At 42.6% G+C, this 22500-nt stretch overlaps 1 protein-coding gene across 1 annotated transcript in view; it reads right to left on the minus strand.

Annotated features, from left to right (window-relative positions):
- Positions 1–22500, minus strand: part of ANKDD1B (ankyrin repeat and death domain containing 1B) — a 30847-nt gene continuing 8347 nt past the window's right edge. The window contains exons 4-15 of the mRNA XM_075527310.1: positions 19559–19657; positions 19362–19466; positions 16658–16756; positions 14888–14986; positions 14620–14748; positions 13648–13746; positions 11973–12071; positions 7945–8043; positions 5057–5152; positions 1331–1529; positions 468–599; positions 1–59 (exon numbers count right to left, since the gene is read on the minus strand). Coding sequence (XP_075383425.1) covers positions 1–59; positions 468–599; positions 1331–1529; positions 5057–5152; positions 7945–8043; positions 11973–12071; positions 13648–13746; positions 14620–14748; positions 14888–14986; positions 16658–16756; positions 19362–19466; positions 19559–19657 — 1314 coding nt within the window. The remainder of the gene's footprint in view (positions 60–467; positions 600–1330; positions 1530–5056; positions 5153–7944; positions 8044–11972; positions 12072–13647; positions 13747–14619; positions 14749–14887; positions 14987–16657; positions 16757–19361; positions 19467–19558; positions 19658–22500) is intronic.

The raw sequence follows: 22500 nt of genomic DNA on the forward strand, positions 1-22500 counted from the left end.
TCATGAAATGGCACATTTTCTGGCATCCGTGTCAGTGCTACTTGCAGCTCTGATCTTCTCTGTAAAGTAAGAAGAGAAAACACTTGCTTGACGTGCTCTGCTCTTTACAAGGTCAGTCTAATCTAACTGAAGGATGCCCAATCACATTTTAACCATGTTTGCAGGACAAAGGAGGGAAGCAAAGTTTGCACGTTTTTACCTTCCTTTAGAAATCTCAAGTCTCACTTAAATGCTCTTCCTCAAGCAACCTCACCCCCCAGCAAGGGCAGATTCCCAGAAAGGGAGTGTCTCTTCCTTTCCCAGATTCCCAGAAAGGAAGACATGGGCAGATTCCCAGAAAGGAAGAGAGTGTCTCTGTCCTCCAGCTCCGCCACAGTCACACCTTCCCAGCACCAGCAGGGACCTCAGTACTGCACCGCGGTCTCGCAGAGGACAGTGTAATGTGCTCTGTACACCACAAAACTTACCAGCTAAAGGCTGAAATCCTGCTTCCACCAGATCTTCATATATATGCTTGACAGGATTCTGATGAGCCAGCAATATACCATGTAACCAGATGAGCAACATTCTGTTTCCATGTTCCTTATAACTTCTTTTCCCTATGCAACACACAAAGCATTTGTCTGTTCTATATGCTGGAAACAGTGTATTTTGTGCTTTTGCACTTTTAGAGTTCCAGGAGGTTTTAAAACCTACTCATTTACTCTTATTTCCTTTCTCACCTAGAAGCAAAATGAAGACTGAGACTTACAAAGGTTTAAAAAACAAACAGAAATTCTAGTTTTATCCTATGGCTGCTGTAAAAGGGTGGGGGGCGTGAAGCTAATACATTTTAAAATTAATTTTTTCCTTTCATTTTCCCTCAACATGTGGAAATATACCCTGGAGTAGTAGTAAACAAGTACAATGCATGCTATAGAAGTATTGCTTTCCCAGTGCTTGAGATGCCCGAAACCAGAAACTGCTGTTCCACGGCAGCTGTGAAGACAGAGCATGAACAAGGTCTTCCTGTGTCACAAGGTTCCCCAGGTCCTCACTTGCAGCGTGACCCGCAAGACCCTTCCATGCTGCTCACTGCTCCTGTTTTTGATTTCCAAAGATGAAGGTTCCTTCAGGCCAAGAGGGAGAACAGAAGTGGCCTGTACTTCTACAGCACCGCTTCCCAGGAACCAGGGACAAAGGCTTGTATCCGTTCACTGCTCTTTTTCATAATTTGAATAAGAGCAGTATGGCCACTGTGCATCTGTGATAACCGCACAGTTTAAAAAGCAACTCTGCCTTGTGGTTTTTATAGCTCATCTATTATGTCTAGCCACTCAGATATTCCTACCTGTCCATTGTTCTTCAATAGCTTTAATTTGTTCATCCGTGAACTTCCAGAACAGGGCCAGTTTTTTCCATTCCTGGGGTTTTAACTGGTTGTATGCAAGATTCCAAAGGGAGGAACGGATTTGCTTGGTCTGGGTACTATGATCTTGTTTGAAGGACAAGTCGAAGTCTGACCCATCATCACTATGAGCTAGATGTTCCTGAAAAAGAAAGCAGATGATAAGTTTTGTAATGAAGCTGGGAACCTTTGCTTAGTGAGCAGTGAACACTGTGTCCTGTACAGCCATATGTAGCTACTGACAGGGGATTTGTGCATTGCAGGTAAAGGAACCATGTTTGGCTGGCTAGCAGAGTTCTTCAGAAGATGTCTTAGCATGGATGATGTTATTACAGGCTTAACAACAGAACACAAACGAAGCCCTTCTGTGTCTATTGCTATATCTTATTAAGTTAAATGCAAAATAAACGATTTACTTTCTCTGGCACTTGATACACAATAGCAAGTAACAGCAAGTACGAGGCCTGCACTGCTGTGCTCTGTGGCTCTGTCTATTTTATATATCACATTTTGAACATGTTTGGGGTTCAGCCACAGTTCTTACTCTTTCCTCTTGCTTCTGGAAGTGCTAACCTCCCCCCGAGAAGAGGCTGGGCACCATCGGCATGGTGCTTGCTCAAGCTGTTCCCGCCCCTGCCCCATCTGCTCCACTCGGCTGAAGCAGGGACTACCAGGTCATTTGATGGCAGCAGGAGCCATTGGGTTTAGCATGTAAGAGCGCTGTTCAGCAAAGTGTCTACGCACCAATAAGCACATGCATGTTGAACCTGGACCTAGTTTTATTGCCTGCATAAGCAAAATCAGATAGATACCAAAACCACAAGCATTTTACCCTCCGGATTAAAAGTGGTGTCGCTATCATGTGAATGGCTCACCTGAAACAGGAGTGATGGGGTTGCTTCTTTTTTGGGCACCTCTGCAAAAGCCACATCTAGCAGTGATTTCAGCCTTAGCTGAGCAATGCCCAGGAAAAGCCTCATTTCTAGTGTAGGAAGCTCAAACTACTTTTACGTTTCATTTTGTTTATGTGGTAGTACTGTTACAAATCAGTCTCTACAGTGAAAAGCCATCAGGAAGTTGATACAGGATTGCAAAGCAGATACTAAGCAAAAAAGGAAATGGCAGCATGCCACATTTTAAAAATGCTAAGCATAAAATACTCCATTCCAGATTAAATTCAGAAAAATACAACATGGTTATTTCCTAACTTTATGAGAGTCTTGCAAGGGAAAAAAAAAAATCTTAGTTCTGTAACTAAGCATTGTCGTGTATGTTTGATCCCATTTTTCTGGTGCAGACTTTATTTCATGCTCCTGACACATGCAAGGTGAGGTTTAGGACATTCTGCAGGAGAGCTTCAGGCTCTCCCCAGTTCAGTGTTCCTCTTTTGAGGTTTAAATAAAAAAAAAAACTACAACAAAAACCCCACAAGCAAACAAACTTTTTTTCTCCTCCTTTTGCAGCAGCACAGCTTCTCTTTGCTGCTAATTTTGTGTCTAGGCAATGGCAGGGTGGGACAGTGGCAAGGTGGGACAGTAAGAGCAGCCCTCAAGAAGCAGTAAATAGAAAAAAGGGCAAATGGAGCAAACGACACTCTCTCACACACATTAGGATCATGTGCACTTCCTCACAGCAACATGTCATTTCCTTTTGTAACTAATGCCTTGTCACAGATGGTAAGTCAGCTCAATGTAACAAAAAGACAGTTCTTACAATAATGGTTCAAAATGCTGTAGCTTCTTATATGGTAACACCACCTGAACGACATCATATTCCATAACTGTAAGATCTAAGCTGCTCCCAAAGGCTGCACTCTTAGCTTCAGGTAATGGGATACAAACACTTATGTTTCTATTTCCCAGCATCTGTGGAGCTCTTGCAGAAAACCATCTGCTTAAACATCTTTTCTTCTCCTGAGGCAATTCAGTAAACAATGCCAAGGGTTAGGAGCATTATGGGCTCACTGCTGTCAGACTTGTATCTTCTCTGAGAACAGATAACTTCACTTCTAATTCCCCTTTAAGTCAAAAGAAACAATAACATACCTGACAACTCCAGCTGAACTGATGCAAATCAAATACGCACAACACAGGGAGTTCATGGAAGTGTTTTTCACGATAATTAACCTAGATCTGTGATTTACCAGCACAATGCCCTGCAACATTAAGTGGCATGGATTTGGACACGTAAGGCCAGAGTGGGGTGGTAAAAGACCAGCTGATTCATGTGCGTGCACTGGGGCAGGATCGGTACGCTCATACCGCCCCGGGAGGCACTTGGCTAACCTGGCAAAACAAGCACTCCCTAGCAGGAATGAGAATGAAGTTACAGATTTGGCAGCTCAGCAATGAGAGCACGAGAGCTGATGTTCAAGTGAATTCCTTTCACCAGTCCTTTTGCCCAGGTTTGCTAGCTGTAGTGCTCACAGAATCACTCTACATAAATAAATGGTGTTAGCATCTTTCTTCTTGCAGGTTTTATAGTGGATGCGACAAGAGATGTCTTTTACTGGCTCACTAGGACCAGTCTGCAAACAAACAGTGGATTTGAGAGAACTTGGGGATTTTAAACTGTATTGTGTCAAAACCAGCAAATTTAGTCAATTCTCAGGGAGCCCACATAAACCTATGGCTCCAAACAAGAAAAACTGAACAAGCCAATACAAGATCAATTTATGGAGCATTAATATGCCTTAAAACAAACCTTCACCATCCTATGAAACACCTCGCTTTCATCAAGACTGTAGGTATAGCAGGTTCTTTGTGGCTCATTGCTACAACTGTCATTGGCAGAATAAATAAACTTTCTCAGAATTCTAAATGGTCCCAGTTAAGACCCTGTGACATTAGATGTCCTGAATTTTCAAGACCCATTTGGGCTGGGTCTGAGTTTCAAGGCATGTCTCTAGAATGGGCCTCACCAGCAGCCCAGCTCCAAATACTCCTTTGGTTTTAAGAGGTACTAAGCTTAGCTTTTCTTCTTCAGATACTTACCGCCTATAGAGCGTGTACAGATTCGTAAGTGATATGGGATAGTCAGCGCAGGCCAAAATAACAGTCATCTCTAGTACATTTGACTCTCAGCCCTTTAGGGAGGGCCATCACTAAGCAGCCTATGTTTAAATAACAACTAGCGCAAGAAGGTTAGAAATTCAGGCAATCTGAAGTCAATCATCTAAGCCATGTCATTCGCACTTGTTGCCTGGTTCTTTCCCATTTCATTGATTGCATTTTATAATTAACACACATAAAACAGAAGAGGGAGCTCCTGCCGAAGCAGCTGAGCCCTTACTAGCAACGGAGTGACAGACACCTGCACTCCTCCATTTTTCAGCCACAGATTTTGCTGTGCCAAAGGACACGGGGATCAATGTGGATTCAGGTCATCCCAACCCTGATGCTGACGGCACAGTCTGAATTTGGGTCAGAATCTCTCTCCACCTCTTTATCTCTGTGTGCAGAGCATGATGCTGGAAAACAGTAAGATCTGCCTAAATTTTACAGCTAATCAGGAGAAAAACCTGGATGGGGTAGAGACCTTCCCATTCCCAATTTATGAAGGCCAGTCTTGCAACCTGCAAAAGGAACCACCTCAGGCAAAAGGCGCTTCAAGATCAGAATCAGCTTTTCCCTCACAGTTCTCCTCAGTGTAATGACAGATGTCTCTTACCTGTTTCATGGCATAATACCTTTCTGCTTTAATGATCATATCTACAACAAGGGCATGATTGCTTCTTGATGCCACAGCTAGTGCAGTTTTTCCATGCTGAAAGCAGAGTTAGTGAATCAGAACATTATCTCATATATATGAGGATAAGTTTATCACAGGAGAAACACAGGAGCTTTGTTTACAAATCCCTATCCCTTTTTTTCAAGAAAACATATTACTACAATTTTATGTCTTCAGGGTAGCTACAATCAAAGTTCTATGCTTTGCATGAGCTGTATCCCCTCAGCCCAGAAGTGGTCAATTTTTTCCTGCACTGAACTCACCCTAAAGATTTTCTGGTGAGGTACAGCTGCTTTCCAAAACCTCCTGCACTCAGACTGCTGCGTACTTCATACCACCTTGCGCTCTTCTGTCACTGCTTCCAAGTTCATGCAAGCCCAGGCATCCACAGGTTGAAAACCACCACAAGTACAGTTCGTTCCCCTGTTATGGTTAAACTGGCATTTCAGATGGATAAGCTGGCAAAGCTGGAAACCTCCAACTTTAAGGGCAAACCTGCATCTTGTTTTGGATGGTAAGAGAAGCCGGCTCACAGAATGAAAAGAGGGTGTGCAAATGACTCACATGACAACTGAAGTGAGCACAACTGAAGGTGATGTTTCATGGGCAGTACAGGCAGTCAAAGGAATTAAAAGCCATTGCTTTACTTCCAGCTGCAGAGGACTGCTCAATCTATCTGAACCCATCTCTATCAGCACTTTGAGGTAAAGGCATCTCAGTGGCTCTACAGGGTTCTCTCTGCAGTTTTCCTGTTCTCTCTTCAATTGTCTATTTTCAGCAGCTTTGCAGTGAGTGGAGCTGCCTCAGATTTAAATATTCAGGGTATTCTCCATATATCAAGTGCTAGGCATTCTAGAAAATTAGACCTAACAGAAGCCAACCCCTTAATTAGAAGGTTCAGTAATTAAATTACAAGGCATTTCAACTCTCCAGCTATTATAAAGTTCCCTAACATATACCTTTTGAATTCTGGCTCCTCGCTCTGCTCAAGATCATTCTAATTAGCCTGTTTTTAGAAAAGCATCACATTGGAAGCCAAGGTATTTACATTTCATAAGATCTTTATAGCATAGACATACTTTACATGTGAAGAATTCAGAGACCACAAGAGCTCTTTGGGTCCCACCTCTGGAAAGGTGCTCGGCATTTTGCAGGGAGGTGGAGGGGTGCAAAAAGAGGGTGTTTCTGGCCTCCTGCACTAGTGCAGACACCGCTGGCATCCTGCGTGTACACATAGCACAGCAGTCTTGCACACAGGGAGCACTCTCTGCACTATCAATCACAATCGCAACCAACCACAATTGTATCTGCAGATGGGAGGAAGAGCTCCCAAGAGAGCACTTCCTGAGCTGTAAGAGCTTGCAACTCATGCAGATACGTGACAAGCTCTGGAAACTGAGGACCTTTGCTGGCAGGGGACAGAGGCCAGGAAAACACCGTGCAGTCAAAGCAGGCTCCCCTTTTTCCTGCCTACTCTTCAGTAAGGAAGGATGGGAACATTTTTGGCATCTCAGCACCAATTCAGTTCAAAGAGGGCTGTACTTGTAAATGTTCCCGGTGGTGGCCTGGCCTCAGGGGTCATCCAGCAAACAGACAGGGGAAAAGCTACTCCAAGAAATAAAACCAATGCAGAAAGGTGACAGAATTTGTGCTGTCTCAGAGCCATATTCTCATAACGTGCCCTGAACTCCATCAACACTGCTGTAACGCCAAAGCTCTGTCCAGCCCAAAGATTTGCAAGTTCTTAAGGTCAAAACAGGCAATAAGAAGTAATTTTCTGTGTTTGCCCTTGGAATATGAATAGGTAGAGACAATTTTCCAACAGCTAAGCTGCTGTCTGAAGTGGACAAGACTTCATTCTAGGTTAACCCGTATAAGAACTGCAGCTCTTTGGCTAGTGTAGGCATGACTCCAAATGGGAAGGCTTAACTGCAACGCAGCATCTTACCTCAGCCTCCCAAAACACATCAACTGTGTCACCCGCACTCAGAGCCCCAAGCCTCACATCAGGCCAGGGAAAAAAGAGATGATCCTCATTCCATAAAGCTTCACTCCTTATCGCATCATGCACGAAAATTACTAACTAAAGAGCTAGATTCTGCTCACGATAAACATCAAGTCTGTCAATTCAGTCATACAGAAAATCAATATAGTGGTAACAGTATAAAAAGGGCAGCAATTTAGCAAAATTTGTAAAAACTGGATTTGGTACTCTGGCCTTTCAAAAGCACTTCCCCAGAGACTCTTTGCTTTGGTACTTCTTCCAGCCATTGCCATTTGTGCCTCAGCCTTCCCAGGCTGAACATCAGCAACAGGGTCTAGGCACCCACCCAAATGGATCTGGGACGGCTTCCCAGGGACATGCCACCACCATTTCCAGATGGCCCAGAGTGCTAGAGGGCAAACTCACCATAGCTGCAATTAGTGAAGCTGGCAGTACCTGTGCCTCTCCTGGCAATGAACCTGGCTGCGGGTGCACAGTTACAACAGCCACAGGATGTTTTCCACTCTGTGAGCCTAGTCCTTTTTTCCATCAGAGGTCTCTGGCAATGGGGTTTACCCTTCAAACTAGAGAGCTTGGAAGTTTTACGTTTTTCACCCCACGGGCTTTCATCACATCTGAACTCAAAACCAGCTCTTCACTAAAACCACTTCAGATCTCTGCAGGTCTGTCTATGTTAAAAGGAGACCTCCTTTGTAACAACTAACAGTTAGCTTTACTTAGAAAAGATGACTGGAAACAAGTGCTTCCTGCATCTCTGGGAAGAAGGTTATAAAACAAAAAATGAAATCACATAATCCTTGCATGGGTGAGGAATGCAACCTACCTTATCCACGGTCTTGGGATTGCAGCCTGCCTTCAGCAGCACTTCCACCAGCTCCACATTGCCAAGATCAGCTGCCAGATGTAGAGGGGTTTCCTGCCTCTGGAATTAATGACACCAAATAAATACAATAAGCCAAACTCCCCCTTAAAAGCAGAGTGCTTACAATCTGAATCTAAAGAAGATTCACAACAAGATACAGCCTTGGCTAGAAAACACCGAACAGAATAAAAGCATTTAACTTTTGCGTGATCTACCTGCCACTTTTGTTTCAGGCAAACAAGAGAGCATCTGGGATCTCAGCAGGAAAACCAGACAGGAGTTCCAGCTGGCTCAGGAAAAAGTTGCTGTCATGCCCCTTTAACGTACCTAACCAGCTCTCTCTCCTCCCTCTTAAAACAAGGTGTTTTGGTCAGTGTGCTCCATGTGACTGCCAACCCCCACCCATACTATCCTCTCAAGTAACCTTTTCCCTGCTGAAATTCACAAAAAGAAAGACTACTGGACATCCATAATTTTCAACAGCACATTGTGCCCCAGTCCGCAACAGGGTTTGTTAGCCAGCCCTACCACAGAACAACGATATGGAGTGGAAGGTAGAACAGAAGTCTACCTGCTCCAATAATGAGTTCGGTGAGCCTTAAACCACCCACCAACAAACAAAAAAAGGACAGGAAGCATTAAACAAAACCAAGCCATTAACAAGAAGTACAGCTAAAGGGGCATTCAGCTTCAAGTCTAATGTTTGGGTCTGAAATGAAGGTTGTGTAGTCTCTACACAGCTGCATGTACCCAAATAAAACCTATTTATTTATTTATCCTTCTACAGAAGATTAGAATAAGAAATTCCAGATGTCTATGGGTGTAATGCAGCAGCAAATAAGACATGCTGTCATTTGTGGAAACCCTGCATATCTGGACATGTCCCTTAGTGTGTTTCATGTGACACAGCATCCTTTTAAGTTGAAGGTTTTGTGCCTATGCTTCTCTGGTGTTGCAAGTCTACATTCTGTAGGTCTGGTTAGAGAACTTTTTTGGCCTTTAGATCTTAACTTAAAGGTTGCAGAGTCAAACACCAAGACCTTACCCCCCAAGAAACACCAGCCTCAGGGTTCCACATTAGAGTGTCTCATCAGCTCTTTTGGGAATACACACTATGATCACATGACCTCAGAAGTTTCCTCCAACAATACATCCTACTTTCTTTTCTGCAGTAATTTAGAGATACGTATGTAGCTATTGTATATAACTTCAGATGTGCTAGAGACAAAACATGAAACATTTCTAAAAGATGCGTTGAAGAAGTTTACAAAATTCTCTATTTATGTGACAGAAGAACTTATCATCATACTTATTTTGACTCCAGCCACAAATTACAGCCTCTGTCTCCCACAAAAATGTGTATAATCTTTAGCAATAAAATGATCAACAGGAAGGGGTGAACTACAGATTTCTCAAAGACTAGTCCCTGTTACTACCATGGGGATCATCCTCACCTGTCACGCAGGAGACCTGGGTGCGTTTCCCCAACAGGGAACCACAGTGCCCAATGTGGGACTCACAGACCTGTTGGGACAGTCTCAACAGCTGAGATGTAGGGTCAACGGGGAGCGGGAAGAAAGATTCTCTTTGAAGCACCATCGCTGGCAGGCCAGTCTATACACAGCTGGTGCCTCAATGTCTGCCCAGTGCATTATGGCCAGGGTGCCAGTGTACAACACTTGTGAGCTCCGCAGAAAATTCTGCCACGTGACCATAAGCACTGGATATCATCCGGATCTCTGGAAGTCCAGTTGTTGGCCAGGTTGCTGTAGACTACCTCAATGACCATGAAGTCCCTCAGATACTGGATACCTTCTGTGGCTGTCCACTTGCCTTGCTGGTTTACAATATCTTCTTTGAAGAGATACCTTGCCTTTGCACTTGCTAAGAGCCACCTCCAGAAGCTTGTGGGTGGCTGCCTCTCTTCTGATCCCTTTGTCAATCCCATAGTCCCTAGTGATGGACCCCAGCTGCTGGGCTTCCCTACCTTCCCAGCACTGGAGCAACCAGGTAGCAAATTGCTCACCTTGCTGATGGACGAATACTTGCTGCCTATCTCACAGGTCATTCAGGGATGGGGACCAGGTAGTTTTCCCCTCTTTTGTCATTCCTGTCTCTTCCTTATCCTGTCCTGCTGCAGGTCAGGTTGCCTTTTCTGATTCTTCCCCCTTCTGCCCCTCAGCCGGAGCTGCTGCTTCTCTTACTGAGTTGACCTCCGTTCTCACCATTTCTTCTTGACTACAGGAGCAACTATTAATACTTGAGGGCTGGGTTTCTGGTTAAGCCACTGTGTGTGCCCTCAGACCGAGTAACCTTTTCAGTGTCCATGTGGGTGGCTTCAGAGCAGGAGACCTTCTCAGCATCTCTTTGTGTTCTCCTTGATCAAGAGACCCTCTTTCTCTTTTGAGGGGACTGGATGGCAGCTCGGTAGGATTGAACCAGGCCCCAACACAGCATTAGAAGTCGCTGTGTTTCATCAGGACAGGCAAGGCTCCCTGCCTTCAAATGGTGTACCAGCTACCCAGGACTACATGCCTGTTCAGGCGTGAAATCCCAAGCTATTGGAGGTAATAACAGCACCAGTCACCTGCCCAACTCCTCCCACACACCCTGCCATCCAGGGATCTACTGCCTCCAGGTACGTTCCTGTGTGGCATTCCCAATTAGTTCTTTAACCTTATGAACAATAATCAAAATCAGGCTCATGTATGAACAGTATGTTCATAGTATGAACAGTCCGATTACACAAGGATATTCAAGGAACTGAGAGGCCATTACAAGAAGGCAGGAAAGACCTGTCCTGGAGGAGAAGAAGGGATAGGTGCATTTGTTCCTCTCTTCACAAAGTGTTTATCCAAGGTGAAAAGGGAAAAGGTGTAATTGCTGATTTCCTCCATGAGATGGTTCTCTGAGTACCCAGATAGCAGCAGCATAGGGCCCAAAAATACCAGATTAGGCTCAAGGCCAGTGCTTTTATCATGGCTTTCCCAGGCAAAGCAAAACAAAGTGATACACAACAGTGAAACACCATTTCAGCAACAGCTGAAAATGGTCATTAATAATTACAGGAGGTTTTGTACAGCCAAAAAGGGATCAAGCAAACCAGCACCAAAGCAAATATGTCAGCATCACGTTCAGCAACAAGTGGCCTGCCATAGAGGAGGGTATCCAGTACCTGGGGGATTAGCGGTGGTGAAGGTGGTCTACAGTGAACTGGCCAGCAGCCAACCAAGCCTCCAAAGACCACTGGCACCAAGCAGAGGCCAAATAATCCTGGTAAAGGTGGAGAAAACAGATGCTGGCATCCCTGGGTGGGCTTCAACCACCAACCTTTCAGTTAACAGCCGAATGCACTAACCGACTGCGCCACAGAGACTTGTGACCTCATTGCTCAGTGTGATGTTGTATGGCATGGACCATCACTTTGGTCAGCTCTGGTCATCTGTTTGGTTGTATGCCCTCCCAGCCCCCCGCACACCTGCAGTCTATTCACTGTGGGGGCAGAGTGTGAAACAGAGAAGGCCTTGGTGCTGTGCAAACACTGTTCAGCAACAGCGAAAACACTGGTGCCTTAAGAGCACTGTTTTGGTCACAAATCTAAAACACAGCACCCCATGGGTTGCTATGAAAAAAATTAACTTCATCCCAGCCAGATGACACTCTGCACTGGCTTTCCCTCTAAGATCAATACCGTTGAGACATTTCTGTCATTTATTATGCATGAATTGTAACACTCAAACAATAAATTAATCCAAATATTTTCTCAGTATATAGCATTTTGCTATCCTTATCTTGCACAAACAATACTAGCACAGCACGTACCAGTGACTAATACATATGCACACACATGAAAAGATAAGGAGAGAACTGCCTCTTCCTTCCTATTTTTTTATACCCTGAGCTCGTAAGGAAAAAAAAATTATTTCAAGCAAAATCCACATAATCTCCTCTTTACCAGTGAAGTTATGTTAATTCCCAGTTTTTCTTACGTGATTTAAGGAGTTTATATCATGATTGGCATCCAAGAGGCTTTTTACTACCAGTACATGATTATTGATGACTGCTAAATGGAGAGGGGAATTCTTCTGCTGTGGAAGGAAAATAATAAACTATTATACTTGGGTACATTCATTAGAAGTTCATTCAAACAAGAAAGAGGTTCTTGTTAAAATCTGCCCCTTGCAAAGGTGATATGCACCCAGCGGAGGTTTGAGACTGCAGAAAACACACCTCAAGGTGCGGAATTATGCCAGAGATGGCAGCCTGCTCCTTGCTCCTGCAACACCTACAGCAGCAGGTAAACAAATACAGCTGAGAAACCTGGAAATGTTGAGTGCATTGGGTGCATGTCAGCGTGTCACCACTAGGAATGCAGCAAGGTGCTCCTCTTACATGTTCATAACCAGGATGTGCTCCTACCCTTGGCTGACAATAGAGAGCTTAGGGTAATGTTTCTGTTCCCTCAGAAAACTGTTTGCCCTTAGCTGGACAGGCTGGAGACAGAATACAGCCGTCAAAATCTACTTTCCAGGAATAAAACCTTGTCACACATTGCTGCTGTAAATATTCTTCATACTAAACTGACATGCTGTCATATTTATAAAAAGCAAATTATAGCTAGAAAGAAATTAAGGCTTTTTATTTGAGTGATTATTCATTAAAATAACTGGGGCACAGGTCCAACATCAGTCACAATCCAACCATTAGACTGGCAAGATCACTTTGCATGTTGAACCTGTGACTCATCAGTTTCTTGTTAAATACAGGTAAAAAACAATTCCATACCAGTGCCAGACACCAGTTCATTAGTGTCATTATAAACCACAGCCATTTCTTCCGGGCTACAGAAAAATAAAGCAAGCTCTTATGCAATGCTGCACTAGAAATGTTTCCAAAAACATAAGTTACAATTTTATGAGTTGCTTCTGCTACAGAAAGCCAATGACAACAAGCAGCACAACAACTGCCTGATCTTTAAAATAAATCATTTCAAGCACATAATAAATTGTTCTTCCTTGATAACATTATGCAACAGGCCAGTAATCATGGCAGATAAGTCATGAAGCCCAGATTCTATTTTCATCCTGTACTGTAGAAGTAGAAAATGATTTCCTGTTCACAGAAAACCTCAGATGTAACAAAAACTGTAATATCTAAATTGAGACAAGATTGGACTGTTAGGAATACCTCTTTCTTTTTAAACCCCAAAGAATGGTGGCATGCAGATTTTGAAGGCATAGGCTTTGAGTGCAGAAGGTGAAAGCACTGAAGTGTTTACTTACCTTTTATTTACCTTTATTCAAAATCAGTTACATGTGTTAAATCTTTGCCCATGGGACACACAGAGGCCTGCATTACTGCTGCTTAGTTCAAGAAGGGTACTTTGCTCATCTTCTCCTAATGCCTGGTCCTTGGCTTAGCCTGGCCACCTCTACACTGGACTGCACCAGTCTGCCCAGGCACTCACTGGGTTGTGCAACAGGACCTTGTCTTTGTTGGTCCATACATATTGCTAACCAACATCCATAAATCACATAATAATGTGTATAGCAAAAAAATAAAGGAACTAGTCAATCTCATTCAGCTGTCTGAATTCCCAAGAAAGGCCATAAAAGACAGGACATGCTGAACAACAGCAGAAAAGTTATACTGATATATACTCACCTCAGGTTTAGGAGCCAGGTCAATATTCTTATCAATAAGAAAAGTAACCAAGGGTAGATGTCCATTCTGAACTGCAATCTGCAAAGCACTGCTATTGTTCTGAAAGAAATGGTATAGACAGCAAAAACTTATGGTTTTGTTACTGGAAAAACAGTACTAAAGAGAGCTATCAATACAGGATAATCTTTCTTTTAAATTTGTGTTATTATCCCCTCCCTCAAAACCCCTCCCTTTGATAAAATGATATAAAATGAAGTGGATCAGCAGTTAGCACTACGTGTTTTTTGTAAATACTGAAGGAACTTCCCATTTTTACTGTATCACAACAAACGTGCTAAAAAGACCAGTATTCTATAGTGCTTTTCAGTCTCTCTTAAGAAAGAGATAAATCAGCATCGTCAGCTATCCTGCACCATGGACAACGATGATGCCAACATGCCTCCTAGTCTGTTAGTTCGGTTTGACTAATAAGCAAGTACAGTCACAGTAACAAACTTTTAAAAATAAATCAACAGAAAATTTTCACTTAATAATTCTGCTAAAACAAACAAGCTCTCAGTCTGTTGGAAGCATAAACTTCTTGCAGCAGGCAAGCCAAGGTCATTCAACAGCTGTGAGCTGGACTGGAGTCCAGGAACCAGATGTAGAGAACCGGTTTGTCATCAGTTCAGTCATACACGCTCCCAAAAAGGAGGATTTTCAATTACCCTAGTTGGTTACATTTCCTAGCCATTGGACACACGTATTGGACATACAGTAAATAAAAAAGCTCCACCACAGAACTCTGTCAAATAAATCTATGCTATATTTCTTCCACATCAGTTTTATTCTGTTAGCACTCTCCACATTCCTAATTCTATTTTATTATTTATTTTTTTACCATTTCATAAAAATAAGCAGAGCAAATATACTGTTAGGACACACAGAAAAGAGAAGATAAGGTCCCTCCCACAGCCCAGAATGTCCCAGTACCTGTGTGCTGGAGGGATACTGTGTACATACTTGAGTTAAAACGTTGATGTCACTCCCTGCTTCCAGCAAGAGTTCAGCACATTTTTCATTACCTCCTTCAACAGACAAGTAAAATGGAGTTTCTCCGTTCTAGACCAACACAGAGAAAATGTCTATTCCAATTTAAGCCACGTGACTGTGACAAACATTTATTCCTTTAAAATGTTATTTTTAACTTATTTTTTTAAATCTCAAACTTTATCTCCTTCAGTAATTTCTGTGTCCTTACCTGATTGAGGTCATCTATTTCCTTCCACTGTTCGAGCAGAATTTCTACAACTTCGCTGTGACCATTTTTGGCTGCTAGATGCAATGCTGTGTTTCCCTCCTTGAAATTAAAATGTCAAATAAGGTATTTTAAAATCCAGAATAAAGTCAAAACATGAAGTAAAAACAACATGCACTTAAACACAAAGCCTTCGGTCTTCCCATCTCTTTTTTACATATAAGGAGGAGGAGGCAGATCCACAGAGCGTGTGCCAAGATTCAGACTAATCCGAAAGGAACCTTTTCATATGTATGCAGACATGACCTGGGTCTAGTTGGTTGTCTCATATTCTGAAAACTGCAGTGTATCACCAGTGAAAAAGACCTAAAATTCTAACTCCTAAAGAAGGAATCGGAAGAAAACTTTGGGCACTGGTTCCTACAAGGATGGGGACATCAAGCCCACAAAAGCACTGATTTAAAGATAAACGGCCAAAACCTAGGTAAGTATATATAATCTTGTAGTGGCTTTGATGCCAATGTCACAATCTTCAGTCATCATCACCATCAGTACAATTCCTCTCTAGCTAAGTAAGAAAAAAAAACAGCACACCAGCAAGCAAATAAAAACAAAGAGCAAGCCAGATGATTATCAAGAGCAGCAGCTTTTGAGCTAAAAGGCAATGCTGGCACAAGAACAAGTATAAAACTGGCTATAAACAAACTGAAGCTGCAAATTAGAAGAAGGATCCTAACCCTCAGGGAAATGAGGGTCCAGAACAGCTTTTCACTCAGAGTGGAGGTGGAGGGGCAGAAAATCCAAATACTTTTTAGGAAAAGGTATGTTTGTTAATTGATGGTTACAGTGTGACTGCTTTCAGTGACCCATGAGATGAGTGGCTGTCCTGGTTTCTTACCTACTTACTCTTTAGGATCACAGCATTCGCCTCCCATCATTGTTGCTTTACATGTTCAGCCTGCTAGATGTCTGGGACAACACTGTTCTTTAACTGCTGCTGATAAACTAATTAGCACACCAGAGCTCCAGGCTGCACTGCAGCTTTTAAAGTATCACCAGTATACCAAAAAAAAAAAAAAAAAAAGGGCGTAATTTCCTGGGTGCTTGCTTACATGGTTCTATAAATGCAGTTAGCTGACCATTTTAAAATTTTTAATGTATTTATCCTTGCAATGCCTCAGATGCAGAGAAACACTGACATGCTCATTCCACAAATAGTGAAGTAAAGAGTAAGGAAATTTAAGGGCAGACTTTTAAAGTTATTTAGACACCTTAAAATGCAGTGTCAAAAGCAAACTCAATCAGATTGAAGTGTTTAGGCACTTCTGAAAAATCCCCATGGGTGTTTATTTGCATCCTGAAGTATTTAAACAAGTTTGAAAAATTAGTCATGCGGGACTTAGCACTGACACACAGACACAACCGAGCAGAGCGAAAAACTGGGAAACATGATCTCCCAGTCCAGAGGCTGGCATGTTAATCACCAGACCCTCCCACTTCTCCCAACAGACAGAATATGCTAGTCTTGCTTTACATTAATTATTAATGCATACGGAAAAGTCTTCTGGCATTAAGACCAGAAGTTCCACTGTCCTCCCTTAATTACTGAAAAATCATCATCCTTGTATATTTGGTGGTCCAATATATATCACTGCCACCATGACATCTCCATAGCTTATTCATATAGCTTGGTTATGTAGTAATCACACTGAAACAAAGTAATCTTTCGCTAGCACGTTTTTAGTTGTACTTCTGTGGAAAAGAAATCTTTACCTTATCTTTTTCAGATGTAAACAGCTTCAGAGTAATCAAATTGTTTATCATCTCAACATGGCCTTTTTCAGATGCCAGCAGAAATGGCTTTTTACCTTTCTAGAAAACAATTACAGAAAGAAACACAGTGTTATTGAAAGTAAAAATACTTTGCTTCCAGTTACTAGATATATGGCATGCATATGTGTATGTGAATTCCGCATAAAATTTATGTATCATATGACTAAGTAGATTAACAAAGAAGTAGATATACACAAGAAGAGTAAGAATTCTTAAAAAGATGCAATATTTAGTTAGTGTAAAAAAGCAGATTATACACCTTGCATATCCTGAAGAAAATATTTGAAAACTGTTCAGAAATGGTAACAAGGTAGAAAATGGGCTCAAAATATTTAATTTTTAATTCTTCTCAGTATGAAAATATTTATCAAAAGAACTGTGTCATTAAAAGGCTGAGGATACTCAGAAACAGGCACAAAGAAGTTGCAAGATTTATTTCCATGGTGTAACACGTTTGATCTGAATTCTGCAAGCATACACCAGAACAACCATATCTCAGAAGTTTCATCCAGGAGGCCTGAATTTAGTGCTGTACATTGTGGAGTTTTTTTGGTGGTGGTTAAACTAACAAAAACTTTTCCAACTGTTTACAACTCAAGTGCAGAAAGTTATCTTGACATAAAACCATACCACTGGTCAGACAGTGAGGCCATCTAACCAATTAGTTAGATGTCCTCACTACCTGATAGTGGCCTATATTAAACGTCTAAGAAAAAAAATGCAAGCAACTAATAGATAATTATGAAATAACCTCAACATAAAGATTCTTCTTCTTCACCTTTCCTTTCCCAAGGCCTAAAACACAAAGGTTTGTTTTGTTAAATTAACTCTGTTTTGTCAGCCTTGTCATGTGCAGAAAGAATTCAGAATTTTGCACCAGTGGGTCAATACAATTCAAGACTTGAAAAAAAGGATACAGGAGCTCTGTTCTTTTGGACAGACCCTACAAGAATAAATTTCCTGATGTAAAGATAAAATATCCTGCTTAGCTAAGTATCCCTTCAAAGCAAGATCCCAACATTGTGGGAAGGAAAAACAGAAACACAGCAAACCTGATGGGGACAAGGCCTTGGCACTGTTGAAGAGCTGGTGCACCTCTGTAGGATAGCTGCACATAGTTTTATGTTCTATGTTGGCGAAATATGCCGGTGTTGGACATAACCGGCAGGTTTTGGTAAGGGCAGGGGGCTGCAGAGGTGAGCTGTGTGGGAGGAGGTCAGAGACTGCTCTATGCTGGTCACAGCCATTTCCAGCTGGCTCCACAATGGACAAAACTGACCCACCACATGTCAGCACTCAACCCATCAGAGGAGCACATGATACCTCTGTGAAAACAGATTTGAGAAAGGGTGGTCACTGCTATGGGGAGGATGCACAAGGGGAGATACAGGAGGAGACAGGACGCAAGGAAGGAGACAGGAGGAGGTACACCCACAGGGTGACTGCAGCCCATGGAAGAACCCTTGCTGGAGCAGAGGAAAAGAGTAAGAAACAAAGAGCGGAAAAGGCAACAACTGTGGACTTGTCACCTTGAATCGTGTATATATGAGTATGCATTTTAGAATATTTTAGTATATGAATATGTATTTTAGAATATTTTAGTATATGAGTATGTATTTTAGAATATTTTAGAACAAAATAGAAATAGTATAAGAGTTATTAGTAGTTAAGAAGGGATCACAGTTAGAAATAGAAACTAGCATATGAGAGTGAGAATCATAGACAGTTAGAAATAGAAACTAGTATACAAGACTGTGAGAATTGTCGAATCTTCAAGGTAATAGATAATGCCTAAGTTAGATAAGAGGGTACGGGCACTGCATATTTTACTAACAAGCATATGTTTGTCCTAAAAGAATGCAAAGCTGTAACCCTTCAAAGACCAATAACAGGAACATCATCTTACCGGGAGAGCCATAAAGATAAAGGGACACCACAACAACCATGAAAACAACAGGAATCACAGCAACTAGGGGAAAGGTAAAGGCGGCAGGGGGAGATCGCGACCACTGACCCAACTGGGGGACGAAAGGACTATCTCGCCCCCTCCTTATAAGCATGTGCAGTGAATTAAAGTCACACTGTGGCTTTAAATCGAAGTGGAGAAAATACGGACGAACGGAAGAAGAGGATGATTAGTTAGTCTGATGATTATACATTAGATAGGCGTGGTGTGTTAACTTTCATGTATAAATACTGAAAAGAATTGCAATAGGTGTGCTCGATTTGTGGAAATATTCCACCTTGCACCCTGCACAGAATAAAGCAATGTCTCCTCTCTAAACATATTCTGTGTGTTTCGGGAGTTATTTTACAGCGAGGCAACAGACTGACCCCAACCTCCTCTGCCTCCCATCGCCTCACTGATGGGACTGAGCATCGTGTGCAGCAAAAGCAAGTAGAGCAGGGGAGGAGAGATGTCTGGGGTTCAGCTGAGACAGGCAAAGAGGGAGGAAAGGTGTGTTCCCTAAGTTCTTGCCTGGCTGTTTGTCTTACTTGTTTCTCAATACCCAAATCAGTAATTACAAGTTTATATAACTGGCAATAAATTAAAATTCATTGAAATTCCCCAAGTCAAGATTGTTTTGCCCGAAACAGATGCCTCATGACATCACAGAAATAAACAGAAAGAAACATACTGTACCCCATCAGGCTTGTTCAAGTCATTCAGATGAAGATCTTGGAGAAAATAATCAACTATTTTAACGCTGTTGTTCTGAGCTGCAAAGTGCAGAACATTCATTCCTTCCTAAAAAACCATAAGCAACTCTGTAAGAACAAGTTTGGGTTTTTTCCAGCATAAACATGTTTAGAGTTGGTAAAAATTTGTCATCAACAAACCTCATTCTTAGCCTTTTGATCAGCGCCTGCTTTAACTAATTTTCGCATTATATCCAGATTTCCAGTCCAAGCTGCAAGATGAATCACTGTGAGGCCGTGCTTCAAATAAAATGATAAAGGCAGAAATAACCACCAAAATACTTCACGCCAAATTTCGTTAAGTCTTTTTGATTGATTCAGTGTATGAGTGGGTTTTGCTCTGCAGGCTCTTAGAAAATCAGTACTAACACCTGGTAGTGTGAGTGGGATTCATCGCACTTAAATTAAACTAAATGTCATGCATTAAGACCTAGCTAAATGTTCAGGCTGTCCCTCTTCTTGTCAGAAGGTCTGGCATCCCCAGAGAAGGGCTGATCCCATTTTAAGATGGGGGGATTAAATACTATCTGGAAATGATTCCCTCTCTCCAGAAACCATGTAGAAAGTTAGCACTAGGTGCAGTGGATGACATTTCAGGTGATATGTAACGACTATATTTTCATGAGTCACCATAATTTTCCAGTTAGCCCTCTTTTTAAGGTTCTCTTTTTCTTCTCTCAAACTCCCTAAAAAGTCCTTCTCTTACAGGAAAAAAAACCCTGTTGTTAACTTCTTGGAGCCAAAAGGAATAGAGATAAGGAACTTCCAGCCAGTGTCTCCTGTCTTGGCCACAGATCTCTCCAACTTTTCCACATTTCTTCCTCAATTTGTGTGTACTGTGTCCAGGTGCAGCATCATAAATCATGGCTCATAGTGCTAAGTGCTGTGTAAACAGAAGACATTGGTACTCCACCATAAAAGCACCTGGTCTAAGAGATGGAATCAGAGGAACCTAAAGGAAGCAAGAGGGATTAAGGCACTTCCTTAGCAGTTGTAACTCTTCCCCAGTTTCTCCTCTGTAAATGAGGAATAAATAGCTTGACTTCCATCTCTCATGGAGAACAGGAACAGTTTTTATGCATGTTGGTATAACACTTCGGACAGCAGGATGCTTGCTGTGACAGGGAGTTCAGGAAACTACTCACAAACTATTCAGTGAATAACAAAACCGTTCAGGCTGGAAGAGGCCTCTGGAGGTCACACTTCTACAGCCCTCCTGCTCAAAGCCTGTACCACTGGATCAGGTTGCTCAAGACCTCTCCTTTCAAGTTTTGAATAGCCTAAAGATTGAGACTCCACAAACTCTCTGGAAAATCTGTTCCAGTGTTCGACTACTCTGACAGTGAATCCTTTTTCTCCTTGTACCTAACTGGGACCTCCTGCATAGCAATTTGTGTCCGTTGCCTCTTGTCCTATCACTGTGCACCTCTGAGAAGAGTCTGTCTTTGTCTTCTCTATATTCTCCCCTTATGTAGCTATAAACAGCCATAAGGTCTCCCCCTTGCTACTCTCCTCCCAAGGCTGAGCGAGCCAGGTCTCTCAGCACCTCCTCATACCCCATGTGCCCGAGTCCTAATCATCCTAGGGGCTCTGCACTGGACTTGCTCCAGCTTATCAATGTCTTTCCTGTATTGGGGAGCCCCAAACTGGGCACAGCAAGCAGAAATTGCAGTGGAAAACAGTTGAGGGCAATATGGAACATACATCTGGTGTGCAGGCTACAAGAATAAAGCTGGGCTTGGGCAAAATTTGTGACTGTGGCTCAAAAGTCTGCCCTGAAAAACTTTCCCAACTATGACCAAGGAGAAAAAGTAACTAGACCGGATAGCCTTATACAATGAGAAGACTAGCCTGGTGGATGAGGGGAGAGAAATGAATGTTTATCTCAACTTTCGTAACTGTTTTGACACTGTTTTGACACAATGAAGTACAGCTGTAGACAAACAGATACACCAAGGTGTACTGAAAGCCAGCTGAACTGCCAGGCCCAACGTGTTCTGATCAGCAGCACAAAGTCCAGCTGCAGACCAGTTACTAGCAATGCATGCTAGGCATTGACCCTGGGCCCAGTACTGTTTAACACCTTCATTAATGACCTGAACGATGGGGCAGAGTGCACCCGCAGCAAATTTATACATGATATTAAATTGGGAGGAGTGGCTGATGGACCAGATTGGTGTGCTGCCATCCAGAGGGACCCTGATATGGAGAAATGGTCTATCAAGAACCTCATGAAATTCCAGAAGAGGAGGATGCGAAGTCCTGTACCTGGGGAGGAGCAACGCCAGGCACCAGTACTGACTGGGGGCCAACTGTCTGGAAAGCAGTTTGGCAGAGAAGGACCTGGGGCTCCTGGTGGACACAAAGTTGAACATGAGCCAGCAACGTGCCCTTGCAGCACACAAGGCAAGTGGTATCCTGGGCTGCATTAGGAAGAGCACTGCCACCTGGTCAAGGGAAGTGATCCTTCCCCTCTACTCACTGGTGAGACAAACCTGGAGTCCAGTCCAATTCTGGGCTTCCCAGTATATGAGAGACATGGACATACTGCATAGAGTCCAGCAAAGGGCCACAAAGATGATTAAGGGACATCTGACACATGATGAAAGGTTGAGAGACCTGGGACAGTTTAGCCAAAGAAGGCTGAGGTGGATCTTATCATTGTGTATAAATACCTGATGGAAGGGAGTAAAAAAGATGCAGCAAGACTCTTCTCAGTGGTGTCCAGTCACAGGGAAAGAGGCAATGGGCACAAATTGAAGTACAGAAAGATTCACGTAAACGTAACAAAAAACTTTTTAACTCTAAGGATGATCAAACACTGGAATCAATTGCCCAGAGAGGTTATCCATCCTTGGAGATAAAACCTGACTGGACATAGCTCTAAGCAACCTGCTTTTTGTGACCATGCTCTGAGCAGGAGGCTGGACTAGGTCATCTCCACAGGCTCCCACCTCAGCCACTCTGTGTAATTCTGTGCATGGACTGTTTGATAGGGAGGAGTCTGGGAGGACAAAAGGAGGCACAAGGGTAGCAAAAAGGTGGGTTCAGGAAATGAAAAAAAAAAAAAAGCAAATAAGGTA

This window comes from Mycteria americana, chromosome Z (genome assembly GCF_035582795.1).
Source record: "Mycteria americana isolate JAX WOST 10 ecotype Jacksonville Zoo and Gardens chromosome Z, USCA_MyAme_1.0, whole genome shotgun sequence".
Classification (NCBI taxonomy): domain Eukaryota; kingdom Metazoa; phylum Chordata; class Aves; order Ciconiiformes; family Ciconiidae; genus Mycteria; species Mycteria americana.